Source organism: Aulostomus chinensis, chromosome 4 (assembly GCF_037954235.1).
Source record: "Aulostomus chinensis isolate RoL2024-O1b breed Wild chromosome 4, RoL_Achi_v1.0, whole genome shotgun sequence".
Classification (NCBI taxonomy): domain Eukaryota; kingdom Metazoa; phylum Chordata; class Actinopteri; order Syngnathiformes; family Aulostomidae; genus Aulostomus; species Aulostomus chinensis.
Genome location: NC_141323.1, coordinates 1,734,046 through 1,751,361, shown reverse-complemented (window position 1 = coordinate 1,751,361; position 17,316 = coordinate 1,734,046). Strand labels below are relative to the sequence as shown.

The window sequence follows — 17,316 nt, the reverse complement described above, 5'->3', positions numbered from 1 at the left end:
CTTGTATAGAGCAGCATATTACAGCCATGCCAGAAAAAGAGAAACAGGTCAGTTTCAAATTCTAACATGAAAGGTCTGTCATTGTTAAAAAAAAAAAAAAATCATGTAATGAATGTATTCTCATGATAGTTTGACATACAAACCTCTCACTTTATAATTTCATGTTATATCATGATAATTTTATGCTGTGACATACAAACTCATCATATTATAACAAAATATTTTCATGTTATGATGACACAGGCTATAAACATCACTTTTAAGAGATTTTCTCATGTTATTAAAAGATATGTTGGCTGTAAACTTATGTTGTAATAAGATAATGTCATCTTATTACAACATAAAATATCCATCCATCCATCCATTTTCTATCACTTATCCTGTTAAGGGTCGCGGGGGGGGGGGGGGGGCTGCAGCCTACCCCAGCAGCCAGGAGGCAGGGTTCACCCTGGCCAGGTCACCAGTCCATCGCAGGGTCAACACATATAGACAGACAACCATTCACACTCACACTCACATTCACACCTACAGTCAATTTAGAGTATCAATCAGCCTCGTCCCCATTTGCATGTCTTTGGACTGTGGGAAGAAGTCAAAGTACCAGAGAGAACCCACACAGGCACAGGGAGAACATGCAGACTCCACACAGAAAGATACATGCCCGAGCCGGGGCTCGAACCCGGAACCTTCTTGCTGTGAGGCCACAGTGCTAACCACTGCACCACCGTGCCACCCTACCGTTAAATCATATATTGAAATCTAGTTTATCGCTAATTTGTGATGAATACAGTAAAGTTACAACACATACAATATCATCAAACTATTTATAACGATCATGTTTTCATTTTATAATAATAAACTATTTATGTTTTTTTTGGTCGGGCTGCACGGTGGTGCAGTGGTTAGCACTGTGGCCTCACAGCAAGAAGGTTCCGGGTTCGAGTCCCGGCTCGGGCACGGGATCTTTCTGTGTGGAGTCTGCATGTTCTCCCCGTGTCTGCGTGGGTTCTCTCTGGGTACTCCGGCTTCCTCCCACAGTCCAAAAACATGCAATTGGGGACTAGGCTGATTGAATACTCTAAATTGACCGTAGGTATGAATGTGAGTGTGAATGGTTGTTCGTCTCTCTATGTTGGCCCTGCGATGGACTGGCGACCTGTCCAGGGTGTACCCCGCCTCTCGCCCGTTGACGCTGGGATCGGCTCCAGCCCCCCCGCGACCCTTAATGTGTAGGAATAAGCGGAAGATGACGATGGATGGATGGATGGAAAATTTGGTCATATTACATCATTTTCACATTACGTCAGGGATTATTCAGGGATAAATACAAAGAAGAACACTGACAGATTTGCACATTTTGATTCTACTAAATTAGGTTCTACTCCATGCTTCAAACATCGCCAGATTCTATTTTTGTTTTCAAATACTTCAATGTTACATGATGTCAGTATATCAGATTACATCGTGAAAACATTGTTGTTATACAACAAATCTTTTTCATGTTATAAAAATCGAGCGTTAGCGTTAGTTCTGTCAGGCCGTGGTAGTCAAGCGCTATTGGCTTCCCGTCCATCAATCAAACTGATCAATCAGCTGATCACAGCTGCTCAGCATCAGCTGATCAAATCCCTTGCTTCTGATTGGCCCCTCTCAACTTAAATGTCACCCGGCCTCAACTCCCGCTCTGCTAGCTTCTGGCTGCTGCTCTGCCTGCTGTCATCGCTGCTATCTGCTGCTACCTACTGCAATCTGCTGCAATCTGCTGCTGCTGCTGCTATCTGCTGCTGCTATCTACTGCAGGCTGCTGCTGCTATCTGCTGCTGCTATCTACTGCAGCCTGCTGCTGCTATCTGCTGCTGCTATCTACTGCAGCCTGCTGCTATCTGCTGCTGCTATCTGCTGCTGCTATCTACTGCAGCCTGCTGCTGCTATCTGCTGCTGCTATCTACTGCAGCCTGCTGCTGCTATCTGCTGCTGCTATCTACTGTAGCCTGCTGCTATCTGCTGCTGCTATCTACTGCAGCCTGCTGCTGCTATCTGCTGTTGCTATCTGCTGCAGGCTGCTGCTGCTATCTGCTGCTGCTATCTACTGCAGCCTGCTGCTGCTATCTGCTGCTGCTATCTACTGCAGCCTGCTGCTATCTGCTGCTGCTATCTGCTGCTGCTATCTACTGCAGCCTGCTGCTGCTATCTGCTGCTGCTATCTACTGCAGCCTGCTGCTGCTATCTGCTGCTGCTATCTACTGTAGCCTGCTGCTATCTGCTGCTGCTATCTACTGCAGCCTGCTGCTGCTATCTGCTGTTGCTATCTGCTATCTGCTGCTGCTGCTATTTGCTGTACAGTTGCTCCTGCTCGCAACTTGCTACCCTCCACCTCCCCAGCTCCACCTTGTCGTGTATACATGGCATAGTTTGTTCCATGTCATGTTGCTGCTCTGTTCACGGGGGTATGTTTGCTCTTCCAGTCTTAAACTGGGAGAACCTTCCCTCACGCTGCTGGTCCCCTGTTTCATGGTGCTCATGAAAAATTCGCAAGGGACTCCTCTGAACAGAGCCATACCGCCAATTTGTACTATAGTAAACAAATCAAGCTCGTTATCATCTCTTGTGTTTCTTGACGTGAATGGACCTGACAGAAATACAAGTTTTGACATTCAACCATTATGTTTTACATTATAACATAAAGTAATTTGTTGTTGTAACATGAGAAGTTTAGATGTCTTAATAGTGTCAAAACATCTTCTTATAACATGAGAAATATCTTAGAACATCTATCTTAGAAGACTTTTTAGGGTTATGATATTGATCCATTTTGCTTGTACCGGCATGGCAAAATTACACTTCTGTAAATGTGTGTGTTTGTGTGTGCTAGTGTGTGCGTGTGTGTGTGTGTGTGTGCGTGCGCGTGGAAAATGAGCTCAGTATCTGGAGAAATTTAACATGATTAAACACAGCAGTCAACAAAAGATGTTTTAGTCATTCATGATGAATCAACAAACTTAATTTGTTTTTTAAGGCTGTGAGCTGAACTGAGGAACTAAAGTCTTTTTACCTTCAGGTCACCCATCTCTTTGACAATGGCGCAACTGTTTTCTTTGCTGTATTCATGGCTGTTTGGGGTAAGTTGCACAACCATTTCAGTCAGAATCTTGCTTTCATGTTCTTCCTCTCAAGACAAAATCTTTACCTGTGTTGTTTGATTGACAGGCATTACAAACAAGGTTTGAGGAATTACATTTAAAAACCAAAAAACAATATTACATGTGGTATATTTTATAACTTGTCAGAGCTTTCACAGCTTGTCAACGCTGAACAAGGTCCCAGGGTATAGAGGGCGTTAATAGAGAGTTTGTGATTGGCTCATATTCTTCAACTCCTGTTGAAACAACAGGTGATGAAGCCACATCACCATCATCATCATCAAGCAGATAGATCGTCTGTTTACGTGCATCTTCATGGAAGGAGGAGGTGGCTGGATACATGTAAAAGAGATTAAAAATAATGTACCTGAAGTCAGAGTTAAAGACAAATGTGAGAATATATGATATTTCTGTACAAATATGTGACTATGTTGTGTATTTATGCAACATGATTGACAAGGCTGCTTGGCAGATGACAGCGTTCACACAAGGACAAACATTCATTGTTGCCAAGCCACTCTTGTAGCAACTTGATGTCTGTAAATATGTTATCCAGACATATCACACTTTTGGGAACATTGTTTGCTCTGACATCTGTTCAAAATAAGAATGAAAACTAGTAATAGCACTTTTTTTTTTCAATTAAAGCTTCAAATTCTAATTCTTAAAACAACAAAAACTACAGTCGAAGAATAAATGCTCACCTGTCCTGAGTTTCTTTGTAGTTTCTGGGTGTTTAAGAGCTTCCTGCACATTTTTGTCCAAACTCCAACATCTCAGCATGAAGATCAGAGCTAAACACAGCTGCAGGGCAAAGGTCATCACGCCCAGCACGATGATGGTGTTTGTTACTGTAGAGAAGACAGAATTGTTCGCTTGGGAGAAGAACATTTGTGCTGTAGTTAATAATGCCAGGATATTTGCACCACACATATTTTATGTAAGCTATTTCCTCTCGGTTCATGAACACCAAGTATGAACTAGATTATACACACTAATGAAAGCGGCACAGACCCTGCTGTTTGTTAATAATTCAGTCATACTGAGACAGTGTCTACACTGCAGTGGAATCTGTTTCACACTCATTAAAGTTTCATGGTGGATTGCAGTCAACACAAGGTTAAAAAAAAAAAAAAGGTCAGAAAAATGTTTTTAAAAAATGTCATGTGTCTCCTGAATGTCCCCTGAGGAACCTTTTTATGTTTCATTTTAACCAGCCATGCAACACAAAAAGAGATGAAGCCCACTGGATAATGTTGGTACTGACCGCCTGTTGATGGTGTTGACTCCCAGTGGGAGATATCCGGCTGAAAGAAGCCTAGACTCAGATTTTGATTCTGGAGGAGTCCCATCAGTCAGATCTGTCTCTGTGCAGCAAGAAAGCATGTGCTATTTTTTAAACATTTGAAATTGCGGTTGCTGATGTTATATTTGTGATTGTAAAACACTTTTCCCCCAGCAGAGAAGAGTAGATGTTTTTTCTGTTTTTTTTTAATCGTTTTTATTGTTCTTCTGGTGTGTAACGTTGAACATCATGATGGCAATATACCAGAAAGAAGAGGAAAATAGCAGCAGAAGTGAGCATTTGGGTTTTTTATACCCTTTGGTAGCTGCAGTAAAAGCTTGTTTTTCAACAATAGCGGCTGAAGGATGTAAGAGCGCTGCTTGAACGTAGGCGGGTTAGAATCTGTTTCGGAGGTGACACGTTTTCCTCCACTGATTTCGTTATATAGCAGAGCCCCGACTGCTCATTATATGTAGGTCAGAAATTGAAAGGCCAAACTCTAAATGACCGCTCACGCACAGTTTTGAGCCAATAAACCCCTGTGTCTGCTAGAGGGAGTAAATGCAGATGAAACCGACCAAAATTGCAGAAGAAAAAGACAGATTTTGATGGCTGATGGTGGTTTTTTTGGACCAAATAATTGACCTGAGAAGACTCTAATAAGTGGTAAACGTTATAGGCATGGCCTTTGGTCCCTCAACCCTCACACTGTGAACAAACATGGGGGGCATATCACCTTTTTTGGTTGTTCCAGTACTATGTAATCATTCACTGCTGGGCATTTATTTTTCTTGTGATATCTGTTGTTAAAAGACTGGAATCATCGCGGTACCACATATATTTACGACACCGATGACAATGGTTTTGTTGCCATCTTATTTACTGGACGATTAATGTGTTTATTTTTAAATTAAATCTTATTTAATCAGATGAATTCCATTGAGATTAGCCCTGTTCAGGATGGAAGCACAAAGATACAGCAACCATTAAAAAACAAAAACCCATTATAACACGTCAAATATGAACTCACAAAATACGAGCTTAAAAAAAAAAGAAAAAAAAAAGACTAAATTCAAAGGCAACCTGTGGACAGAAAAACAAGGTTGCCCAACCCAGGTTCTGCTGTCACTTTTGACTAGCAGTCAGAGCTCCACAGGAGGCAGAGGCCCCACTGCCTGGACCTTCCTTTCATCTGCCAGCAAGAAGACAGCTCTGCATCCCAGTACAGTTTTTAGGTGTACATTTTAACAAGATTTTGCTTAAAACAGACATTAATGTGCTATTACAGTGTAGTTCTTAACTTAAACTGTTTACACTAGAGGTACTGTGTTATCTCAGAAGAACTACCACAGAAAAAAGCATGACTATGTAAGGTACTCGCTTAAATATTTCATTTGTATTCTCTGTTAAGCAACTTCTTAATAAACTCTTAAATGAGAAACACAGTTCTGAACTCTAAAGCTGTCATTTAAATGGCATAAACTCTTACCCAGAGACTGCAGGGTCTGTTAGAGTGAATGTTTGCAAAAGGAGACTACACAGAAGTCCAGAGCTAAACTTGTTGGACAGGTGCTGTTTAAAGGGAATATTTGAAATGCAATCTGTTTTGTGGAAACAGCCTCTTTTTAAGAAGGAAATATTGATTCAAAGTTACTTAACAATAGCAATAAACAAAGTCATATGACTTAAAGTGTAAAACAAACTGAAACAGAATTTCTGTTAATAATACTGAACCCTGAGAAGACAAACATCCACTGTTTTAAAAGCTACACGCATGCAGTGCAAATACCTCTGATTGTTCAAGTTTAAAATTCTATTCAGTGAAGTACTCTCATGTACTGACCTTGGTCACTCCGTCTGGCGCTGCAAGTTGCTGTTTGCTGCCACTGTCCAAATGAATCTATCTCTGGGTGGAACCACTGCAGCAGTCCCCTTCAGTAAGTTTCCTCTCTCTGCTGCTTGCTCCACATGACAACTGAGCTTCCACTTTCAAAACATGTTCTACTACTTTCAGCAGCAAAAAATAAACAACAAATAAGTACAAGAGACTACAAGAAACACCATTAATCAGGGTGTAAAGGCTGTTCTGGCTGTGAGTGGAGTGGCAGGTGAATTGGGTGCAATAAGTAAGCTATCCACAGGACTTTGTTCAGCACAGGACCGACCTCTGTTGCGACACTGAAATATTCTTATGAATTGTAAACCTCACCGTCACTTTGCTCCCTCTTCAATTTGTATATTGTCACCTTATTTTGGCATCAAAACAGCTGATTTCACTATCACTCGGGATGATCGCTTTATTTTTCCAATCATCTGCAAACAGTTCCACACCTTCTTAAAGATCCCTGCTAAGTCACTTTAAATGCAAATTAGCGTTTCTGCTACCTCTAGTATATTTACAAAAGTATTATTCTGATGTCGAGTAAGATGTGCTGTTCCTTTCAAATAAAGACGCTCTAAAAGTGTGAAAGTGGGGGCCTCAAATTGGACAGAGCTCGGAATAATTGTACTAACACTACGCTTTCACTTCCAGACGGGGGCACTTAAGAATCCCACTTACTTTGATGACATTTTATTAAAGTTAAAAACTACCTCATTGGTATTTTACTTTGAGTAATTTTTTTACAGAAGGCTTCTTTACAACAAGCTCATAGTAACAGTATTGAAATTTCTACTCATCAAAGATTTTGATGTCAATTCTTGTTTGAACATCCAACTGTGGCATTGGAGGAGGTAATCTGTAATGATTACACACCAGGCGATATGGTGAGAGATAAACCAAATTGTTTCAACGCAACCATAAAAAACACTAACTCACTTAGCCCAAACCTTTTAGTAACTGTTTGCCAAGTGGTGCAATCATTTCAAGGACTCAAATTAAACTTAAACTCTAGTAAACCCAATATAAGGCGTTTCTAGTGCTACGTCAGAAAGCACAACTCAGTAGTAACAAGTGAAGACTCAAATCAAAAAGATACTAAACTAGACCTGGAATTCTTGCTTGTGATGTACGTCGCTTTGGACAAAAGCGTCCGCTAAATGAAATTGTAGAATTGTAGAACTGTAGATCCCCTTACAGGGGCTCATCATGGAACCATACCTCAGGAAAGAAATGTCAAAATACTTCTAAAATCGAGGTCATCTTCTTTGACAGGACTGTCAGCTGAGTCTCTTTGTCTTGGCCATTGTTGTTCTTGTCCATCAACTGTCTTTAAATAAATAAGGTTCAGGATCTTGGTTTGTCCAGACGCCATCCTCTTCATCCTCTCTTATTAAGTCGGCCCCGATTAGTAGCAGCAGCCTCTCTTTTAAATTTCAGCGTATGTTTTTTTATGCTTTTTAGTCCTGCATCAAGAGTATTTGTGCAAGTCTATGCTAACACGTCCCATCCACTACCTTCAATTGCTCTAAGCTAATTAGCTGTCTCTGTGGGTTTCCGCTCCCTAATGCCCACAGAGTAGAGAAGAGTACCCAGCCTCTAGTTTGGTTCTGGTTAGGATGACAAACAAGGAAGCCAGAAATCACAATGTGCCATTATTAGGACATTCACAACTGAGCGCATGCTGATGCTGTTTGATTCATGTGTTTCAGCAACAGTCTTCCTAGAATTCTGGAAAAGACGCAGAGCTGTCCTTGCATACGAGTGGGACCTTATCGACTGGGAGGAAGCGGAGGTGAAGTGTTATTTCAGCTCTGATGTTGTATCCACATCTCCAAACAAACTCCACCCTTCCGTAGGGTATACAGTATAATCAATGTGTTGAGGAAATTTTTTTTTTTTTATCTTAGAACCATTTATGCTAACGTTTGCATTCACTTACATGGAGATTCTTGGAACAGTCACCCTCCAAACTGTGTCTGCAGATCATTCGCTGAGGGGTATATTTTTGGTCTCTCTTTCTCAGAAAGAAATAGTTAAGGTTTATGCCCTATAAATAAAGGTATGAGACGAGCAATTATGCACTTAGAGATTCATTTGTAAAGAATGTTCCATCAAAGGTAGATTTTACCTCAAAAATACAATATTGGTCTGTAAAATAGCAGATATCCACTTTTAGACCAGCAGAAAGGGTCAAAAGTGAACTAACTGCAAAACGCACAATTGTCCTCAAAAGGATATATTACCCAGTAACATAAATTACTACCTTTATATTTGTGTATATCTGCTTTATTTGGTGAAGAGGAAAAAAAAAACCTTTGGAGAAATTCTACAGAGATAGGAAGTGGGATAGCAGTTCAATGTCCCTGTGCTCCCTGCTTTAAGAGAAGTGGTTTGTGAAGTTGGGATCTGAGATGGACGAGAAGTTGCGTGGTCTTGATGCCGAACCTCACTTATGCATTAATGCTGTTGTAATTGTTTATGACAATGGAAGGTTGTTATGCTGTGTAGGCCATTGATACAGACTTCAGATGAGCAATAATATTTCTTTCTGACCTGCTATGTGGCTGAATTGTCACTTCAGTAACCATTTTTTGGGGGGGAGGGGGGGCAGAAGCCTGCTGTCACTTTCCTCAATTGATTTGTTCCTCAATTTATTCGCTGTTAACACTGCAGCTGCACTCATTATTCACCTGTAATCTTTATAGCACTAACTACATGCTAACCTTAGCTTTATAAACAAGCTAACATTACTGCCAAAGCGCAAATAGATGAGAGCAACAAGGCGGGGAAATACCATTAATGTAATGCTCTTTAAATATATGAAAAAAATATTTTTAAACCGCATTCACTTGAATTGTTTTCAGCACTAAAACTACAGCTGAACATGATAACCTAAGCTAGCAGACAAGCTAACATTGCTGTGACACATCCTGGCCATACATTTCTAAACTTTTAAAAGCAAAGTTTTGATACAAACAAGAAGATTTTGCACTTCTTTCAGGGCCTCTGCCTTTTGTAACGTGTCCATTGCTTCTCAGGATGATATACGCCCCCAGTTTGACTCCAAATACTCCAAGAAAGACAGGACGGATCCAATCTCTGGAAAGTCAGAGCCTCACCAGCTCTTCTCTGACAAATACAGTCGCCTCATCGTCTCAGCGTCTGGGATCTTTTTCATGGTTAGTTACTGTTGTACACAAATGTCACTTGCTTTCCATGCTGGTATACTGAAAAATCTTTTGGCACATTCCTTCTTTTAGGGTTTGGCAGTAGCTAAGTTTTTCTCTAACTAATTATTAGCAAAGGTGTCAACAGTTTTTGTAACTTTGACTACTTCAAGGCAAAGTTGTTGGCTGTTAAGGTGCATATTTATGTCACTATGATGTCACAGATACTGGTGGTGATAGCTGCTGTGTTTGGCATCGTCATTTACCGCGTGATCACCGTCAGCACCTTTGCTGCCTTTGGCTGGGCTCTCATCAGGAACAACTCTCAGGTGGCGACCACGGGCACAGCTGTCTGCATCAACTTTTGTGTCATCATGCTCCTCAACGTGGTGAGCATGTGTGAATATAATTCTCGCATTGCAAATAAATATATAGAGATACAAGATGCTTTCCTTTGAAATCTGGAAATGTAGAGATTTAACAGACTTTGTCAGACTAACGGACAAACAGCAAACATTGAGTAATTTTAAGAATGTGTCTGTAACTCAGTTGTTCAAAACTTATTTAGTGTCAGTGAATCAACTTAGCTTTCTCTCCTCATCTTTCTTTCCTAGGTCTATGAAAAGGTTGCTCTCTTGCTCACCAATTTAGGTAAGTAACCAATTGATCAACTATTCTTGAGGTTCTACATGTTCCACAAAACACTAAACAACTGAAGAGTACAAAACGTCCCGATGCCTCAAAATGCCAAGTTGATGCTATGTTTTTGGTCTCATTAATAATATGGCGTTAATGAAGCTAACAAACATGGCATCGATTTATGCCATGAATTAATGGTTTTATTATGTCTTCTATCGAGTCCCGGCTCGGGCGTGGGATCTTTCTGTGTGTAGTTTGCATGTTCTCCCTGTACGTGCGTGGGTTCTCTCTGGTACTCCGGCTTCTTCCCACTGTCCAAAGACATGCAATTGGGGACTAGGCTGATTGATACTCTAAATTGACTGTAGGTATGACTGTGAGTGTGAATGGTTGTTTGTCTTTGTATGTTGGCCCTGCGATGGACTGGTGACCTGTCCAGGGTGAACCCCGCCTCTCCCCCGTAGATGCTGGGATAGGCTCCAGCCCCCCCCGCGACCCTTAATAGAAAGGAATAAGCAGAAGACGATGAGTGAATGAATGAATAATGTCTTCTATTTTCTGAAAATCGGTCCCCTACACTGCCACTGTAGTTGGAGCTCACAGCTGCCTTACAGAAGTGTGACAAATTGTTCATTTCATATAGCTTTTGTAATGTGGACCTCTTACTGAATTTGTTTTGCAATCCGCAAAGAGTGTAATGTGGTGGGGGTGACCTGCCCCAAAGGTCCACCAGGGGCATTAACCCTTTCAGAGCTCCTCTCAGGGATGGGCCTCTAGAGTTTCATCCGTACATCTACTTCATTCATTTTTTTCATAAAGATATCTAGAATGAGCAAAAGAGCCATCTCAGGTAACATTGGCTGTGGTTTATGGAATGTCAGCTATTCCAGTATTACCTACATGGTATCAAAAGTACTGTTTGTTTTCGCTGGGAAATGTTCGATCACTCTTTGGAGATCCCATCCCAAATAATGTCAAAGACAATAACACGTCAGTGTTATTACTTGTCGTAATTAAAATGTGAGCCTCAAATGTGATCATTCTTTTCCCCTCTGTCATTTTTAAGCAATGAATAAATAGTTGCATCAATATCTGTTTGTTTATTTGTTTTCAGTTTGTCTCACTATCATGTGTTTCTCTCGCTACCACCACAGAGCAGCCTAGGACAGAGTCAGAGTGGGAGAACAGCTTTACACTCAAGATGTTCCTTTTTCAGTTTGTCAACCTCAACAGTTCCACTTTCTACATTGCCTTCTTTTTGGGAAGGTGAGAAAAGACATGCATGTAGATAGCATGCTCATAGAAATGAGGCTGCATGTGCCACCAGTAACGGGCATCAACAATTACTTTCATTTTAAAGCAAGATTACTGTATAGAAATATAATAATGTGTGCTCAGCAAAAGAAAACAAAAGTACAGTAAAGTACTCTGAGAATTTGAACTCTGAAAGTGACCCAAAATAGTCACAGCAACTGAAACATCTTGTGGACTATTGCAACCTCTGTTCATACTGATGCATATAAAAGCTGTGCCCCACACAGAAAAGCAGGTAATATTTTTAAAGTATTATGTTCTTTGGTTGACAGATTTACAGGCAGGCCTGGTGCATATCTACGCCTCATCAATCGCTGGAAACTGGAAGAAGTGAGTGACTGTTTTGCTTTCCCAGCAAAGCATTAAAGATTCAAGTATTTCCAAATTGGACATTCCATTATTTTTGTACGTCCAGCCACCAGACATTAAACCCACCTCGACTGAGTTGCTGCCAGCAGTGTGGGGACATGCTTATTGGACAATAACTCAAATTGAAGTTCTTTAAGGAGACAAAAACTCCTGAGTTGGCACTTCAACTGTTGGGGCTTAATGTTAATGTGCTCACACTTGTTCAAACACCTGCTAAAAGTGAGGTGGCAAATTCCCCCTGTGACATGTTGAGCTCAGTCAGCCTTTAATTTCTTGGTAATGCAGAATCATGATTATGTGTGGGGGTAGCAGCGTTTGCTGGCTTTGAACATTTGCAAAACAGTTAAAGGCTTGATCTGTCTCAGAGTTGCGTACAACTAATCCCTCATGTTGGTTCTATTTAGGTCTGTACTAACTCTGAACTTGTTCATGTAAGATAACTACAGGATATGCAGCACATTGTCATTATGCAGCGCTATTCAGCCCTTTCGGCTAAACTGGTAACAGGCTACCACAACACGAGCTGAGTAGCTGAGTCATCAGTCTGGAGAGTCATAAAATCTTCGGTGCACAAACACAAGCTTGAACAAGCTTGTCCTCCATTGTCACACTCAAAACCCTCCAGGCCCTGACCAAAAATAAATTGGGAGATCAGGATATTGTAGGTAATAGTTGATGGATAACTGAACTGTAGAAATCTGAGAGGGGCAGGGGAAGTAAGTGGTGCACAGTAAATATACAACATGTAGCACAAACAAGAGAGTGGTGTTAGCTTAGCTACTAGCAACTACGAACGGAATCAGGTGGTTAAAAATGTTCACAATGGCATTCTTAAAGCCACCTCATTAAAAATTAAAAAATATTCAAACCTGAGTTTAATAACATTTTTCTACAGTTTTGCAGATTGCCTCTAATTTTTTGTGTGAGATTTTCGGTGTATCTGATTAGATCCATCCTCTCCATCTTGGTTTCTGCAGTGCCACCCCAGCGGTTGTCTCATCGACCTGTGTATGCAGATGGGGATCATCATGGTGCTAAAACAGACCTGGAACAACTTCATGGAGCTTGGCTACCCGTGAGTTCTAGACATTTTTATAACTTCAAGAAGCTTGGTGGATGTAAAACACGTTTGTTTTTGTTTTTTTCTGAACGACCAACAAATTATTCACACTTTGAATTGATAAAAACCTGCTTAATTCAGTGATACTTTATACTGGACTGACAAAAGAGTAATAAACATGATATGAAACTGGAAAAATGTGTTTCTGTACCTACTGACTCATTTGTACCTGCCATCTTCTGTTGCAGGCTGATCCACAACTGGTGGACGCGACGACAGCTTAGGAGAGAACATGGACAGAAAGCCAAAGCCAGTTTCCCACAGTGGGAGAGGGACTACAACCTACAGCCGATGAATGCCTATGGACTCTTTGATGAATACCTGGAAATGAGTAAGTTGTACCTTAAAGGTACAATGTGTCACTAATCTGAATAGGCTAATTATTCCTATTTGACCTTCCAGGTCAATAGGTGGAAGCGTGTTACCAGAAAGTTCAGGTACTTTGTAAGAAATACTAACTTCCTTAGCATGACATCATGGTAAAACTTGTACCTACCTGTGGATTTCCAATGCAACACTCACCTCTGATCACAAAATTTGGCTAGTGACTAAAGCAATGATAGACAGCTGCCTCCTGAATTAATTTCTTCTGTACAGTGTCCTGTGTGGACTCCTGCTTGCACTGTTACAGAATAAATGCACCACCAGTTTGTCTTTCACCTTAATTTCCCCACCACACCTTTTTAGAGGAAGAGTTCCCTCTTTGAGTATGGAGGAATGAAAGTCCAAATCCTGTCAAAAAGTTAGCATCCTTGAACATTTGTTTCCCTTGTCTACGGATTTTGTGGATTTCTGGAATGATCTGCGGTCATGCTAGCTTAAGGTAATTTCACATTTTTTTCTATGGAATAAAATATGTCTACAATATTGTAGATTCCACACTTTTAAATTACAAATCTTTTATTTATCTCAATTTAATCAGGACTACAGAGATTGTTACAGCCATTAAGTGTCCTCACACTGAAAATAGAAGAACATAGGTACAGTAGTTGTGGTTATGGTAAGGTCATGTGCATACCGGTGTAATTTGTGCACAGCTTAATGTTAGCTTGGTAATTGTATACTTCTTTGACTGACATGTGGTGTCGAGATTGTTCTGCAAAAAAATGGGCTGGACTTGTTAAAGTTTGTTGGCCATAGGTTGTTAATAAACCAGAATCCCATGTAAACATCCCTTTGCTTTTGGTCATGGAGTCCATTGCAATGCTAACTTTATAAAAACATTTCAGCCCCTTTGGTCATACAGCAGCAGCTGAAACAAGACACGCTGGTGCTAGCCGGTTAATACTGAAATTATCCCCTGACAAATTATATATATGATACAATATAATATTAATGCATTAAAAAAAATTTTAAGAGATTGTTCTGGCAATAGCTAAGCAATGTTAGCACTCCAACCTTTAATATCAGGTTTGTTTTTAAGCCAAATATACCCAAGTTTAATCTTTTTTATTATACGAATTTTTCATGTTTTTAATTCTTTTTTTCTCCTCTGGCTTATTGATTTTTCTGTACAAATACTATACAACAGTGTTTATACTATATTCAGTAAAGCCCTGCTAAACACAAACCTGCCTACCATGAAAAAACAAAGTTGCAACTTGCTGGCGAAAACAGAATGTGTAGCAGCTTAAGAGCCAGATACGTCCCTCAGGAGTTAGTGGGAAGCAAAACAGCTAAATGAAAAGTGACCTTATGACTTCAATGTTGCTCCCTGTCAGCGGGATGTTTGAATTCACAACTGTCTTCTTACAAGTTAGCCATGATGCACACCCGTATTGGAGGCTCACGGGGCTTGTTTTTTCTTCCAGTTTTACAATTTGGCTTCACCACCATCTTTGTAGCAGCGTTCCCTCTGGCTCCTCTCTTGGCTTTGCTCAACAACATCATTGAGATTCGGTTAGATGCCTACAAGTTTGTCACGCAGTGGCGACGACCTCTGCCCTCACAAGCCAAAGACATAGGTAAATCTCTCCAGTGTCAGATAGTTCTTATCCAATCTGTGTAATGTTACCCTCATCTAATCGTGCGTGTATATGACAGGGATTTGGTATGACATTCTGGAGGGTATCGGCATCTTGTCTGTCATCACAAATGCTTTCGTCATCGCTGTTACTTCAGACTTCATCCCTCGCCTTGTTTACGCCTACAAGTACGGACCTTGTGCGGATCAGGGCAGAGCTGGGGAGGGGTATGTAACGATGGGAAGCGGATCTTTATTTAGTTTCTTGTTTTCTTTCTTTTTTGTGTCACTATTGAGTTTTAGATTGTTGGTAAAAACTATGTCTTGTATATTCCACAGGTGTTTGATGGGTTACGTAAATGCAAGTCTCTCAGTGTTCCGCGTGACAGACTTTGAGAAGAGATCACAACCAAGGACGAATGGCTCCGAGCTGTTTGGAGGAGCTGTGAAGTTTTGCAGGTAGTTAGTTAAAAACAAATAGAGAACGTATAGAGTGGAGGCTAAGCTATTTTCTGTACATAAGACACAAATAAGGTTTCCCCTTGTGTATTGGATGAACTAAAAAAAACAAAATCATTGATGTTTGTTTCAGTTAACAACAACAACAGGTTTTGGCTGCAAGAAATTGTACCACAAGTGTAACCTATTACAACAATGTACGTACATTCATGCAAGAAGAATAAATAAAGTAATAAAGCAAAAAAAAAAAAAAAAAGTTTAAAACAAGACACTGCAGATCAAGAGGTAGACACAGCAGTTAATGGAAAGAATCTTTTTCCTTCTTTTATGAGGTTTTTCTCTTTATCTTGGGGGCTGAGAGCTGAGGCACAGTGGACCACAGATGTAGGGGTTGAAGGAGAGTTGTTGCACCACACGACGATGTCATGAACATCTTCGAAGATAATGACAATATGAATGACGGAAGCGTCAAGTACATAAATAGATAAACACTCCGGTTGTTTGATATTTATTTTAAATTGGTTTAGGCAGTTTGGAAGCTGGGGACACCCATAGTTTCTCTTTGCCTGGGGCCCCCAAAGTACTTCTAAACAACCCTGGTGGTAATATGAGTCTGATATTACTGCAGAAATCAGTTATGAACTGGGAATTCTGTTGGGAAACTGTAACTTGCATTTCGTAGAAATGTATCTGGATGCAAATACGATAAAAGAGTATTTTGTAATCTATTAGAAGTCATTACTGAGATAATAAAGTAATAAATACGTTTAAGTGCCATGTGAATTATTGCTGCATTATAGGTTCCTCAATATTATCATGGTCAGGCACTCACACAGGACAGCATATTTGTCGTTCACCTGGTCCCATTAATTGTCATACGTTTCACTGAAAAAACAGTAACAATATGGGTGAAAAATGTTCACACAATAACTAATATTCATTTACGATGAGATGTAAAGTTATTATCAGTAAAATCTTTTTTTTTTTTTAATTTTTTTAATCAGTTACAAACCAAAAGGTTGTTCCTGATTATTATGCATCTAACAGGTGACAGGGAGTCCAGAGAGTTCATTCACTTTGAGGCTACTGCCCGTGAACATATTTCAAAATAGATAACGACATTTCATTACACCTGACTATTCAAATTACGTATCAGTGTAATTATTCATGTTAAACAATTTAAATTCAAAGCATGCAACTTAGATTCTATTTTTATATTTCATTTGTGACACATCATTGTTTGTATATTTTGCTGGCCTTGTCTTGTTTTTTCCGTCAAACTTAAAATAACAATTAATTAATTTTCTTTTTGGTCTCATTAGTGAAGAGATCACTCGCATTGGCTGACTTCTCTATTGGTTTGTGAATCCCTGACGTCTCTTCCACATCATCAGTATGTGATGACCTTTGACCTTATCTGTGTGACCTATCAGGTATCGTGACTACAGGGAGGCTCCGGATTCAGCTGAACCCTACTCGTACACGCTGCAGTTCTGGCACGTCCTGGCAGCCCGCCTCGCGTTCATCATTGTTTTTGAGGTCAGTGTTTGTGAGAAATGAGACTGCTCGGCGTTTTATCTTTCTGTATTGTTCCATCAATAGAGATAATGAGTCGTCCTTATCAATTTTTGTCAGACGGTGATGTATGAATCCAAAATGACTCAAGCCCTGTTGCATCATTACTTTCCCAAAAAAAACGTAATTTTCCTTATGACTTGAACACACAAAGACCCTTTTCCTGCTTCATGACTTCCTGGTGACGTCAGGTAAGAAAATGCTTGCGATGCTGAGTCCTTGAACGACAAATTACACTTTTGGGTGAAGTATCATTTAAATCTTTTGTGGATTTAGGTGAAACTGAGAGTCAAGTCTCAGGCTGCACGGTGGTGCAGTGGTCAGCACTGTCGCACAGTCCAAAGACATGCACTTGGGGACGAGGCTGATTGATTCTCTAAATTGACCGTAGGTGTGACTGTGA

General features: G+C 40.3%; 2 protein-coding genes across 4 annotated transcripts in view; one reads left to right on the top strand and one right to left on the bottom strand.

Annotated features, from left to right (window-relative positions):
• Positions 1-17,316, top strand: part of LOC147262267 (anoctamin-4-like) — a 57,645-nt gene that overhangs the window by 37,308 nt on the left and 3,021 nt on the right. For all 3 annotated transcript variants that reach the window (XM_086200994.1, XM_086200995.1, XM_086200996.1), the window contains 13 exons: positions 3,059-3,119; positions 8,017-8,099; positions 9,346-9,486; positions 9,699-9,863; positions 10,089-10,125; positions 11,268-11,379; positions 11,700-11,757; positions 12,774-12,871; positions 13,105-13,247; positions 14,728-14,880; positions 14,960-15,107; positions 15,219-15,338; positions 16,772-16,877. In XM_086200994.1, the coding sequence (XP_086057120.1) occupies positions 3,059-3,119; positions 8,017-8,099; positions 9,346-9,486; positions 9,699-9,863; positions 10,089-10,125; positions 11,268-11,379; positions 11,700-11,757; positions 12,774-12,871; positions 13,105-13,247; positions 14,728-14,880; positions 14,960-15,107; positions 15,219-15,338; positions 16,772-16,877 (1,425 nt within the window). The remainder of the gene's footprint in view (positions 1-3,058; positions 3,120-8,016; positions 8,100-9,345; positions 9,487-9,698; positions 9,864-10,088; positions 10,126-11,267; positions 11,380-11,699; positions 11,758-12,773; positions 12,872-13,104; positions 13,248-14,727; positions 14,881-14,959; positions 15,108-15,218; positions 15,339-16,771; positions 16,878-17,316) is intronic.
• Positions 3,258-6,538, bottom strand: LOC147262268 (uncharacterized). Its single transcript, XM_086200997.1, has 4 exons — positions 6,269-6,538; positions 4,408-4,507; positions 3,845-3,991; positions 3,258-3,472 (listed from the first exon to the last, which is right to left on the bottom strand). Exons 2-4 carry the CDS (start codon positions 4,490-4,492, stop codon positions 3,303-3,305), a joined length of 402 nt encoding a protein of 133 aa, XP_086057123.1. The 5' UTR covers positions 4,493-4,507; positions 6,269-6,538; the 3' UTR covers positions 3,258-3,302.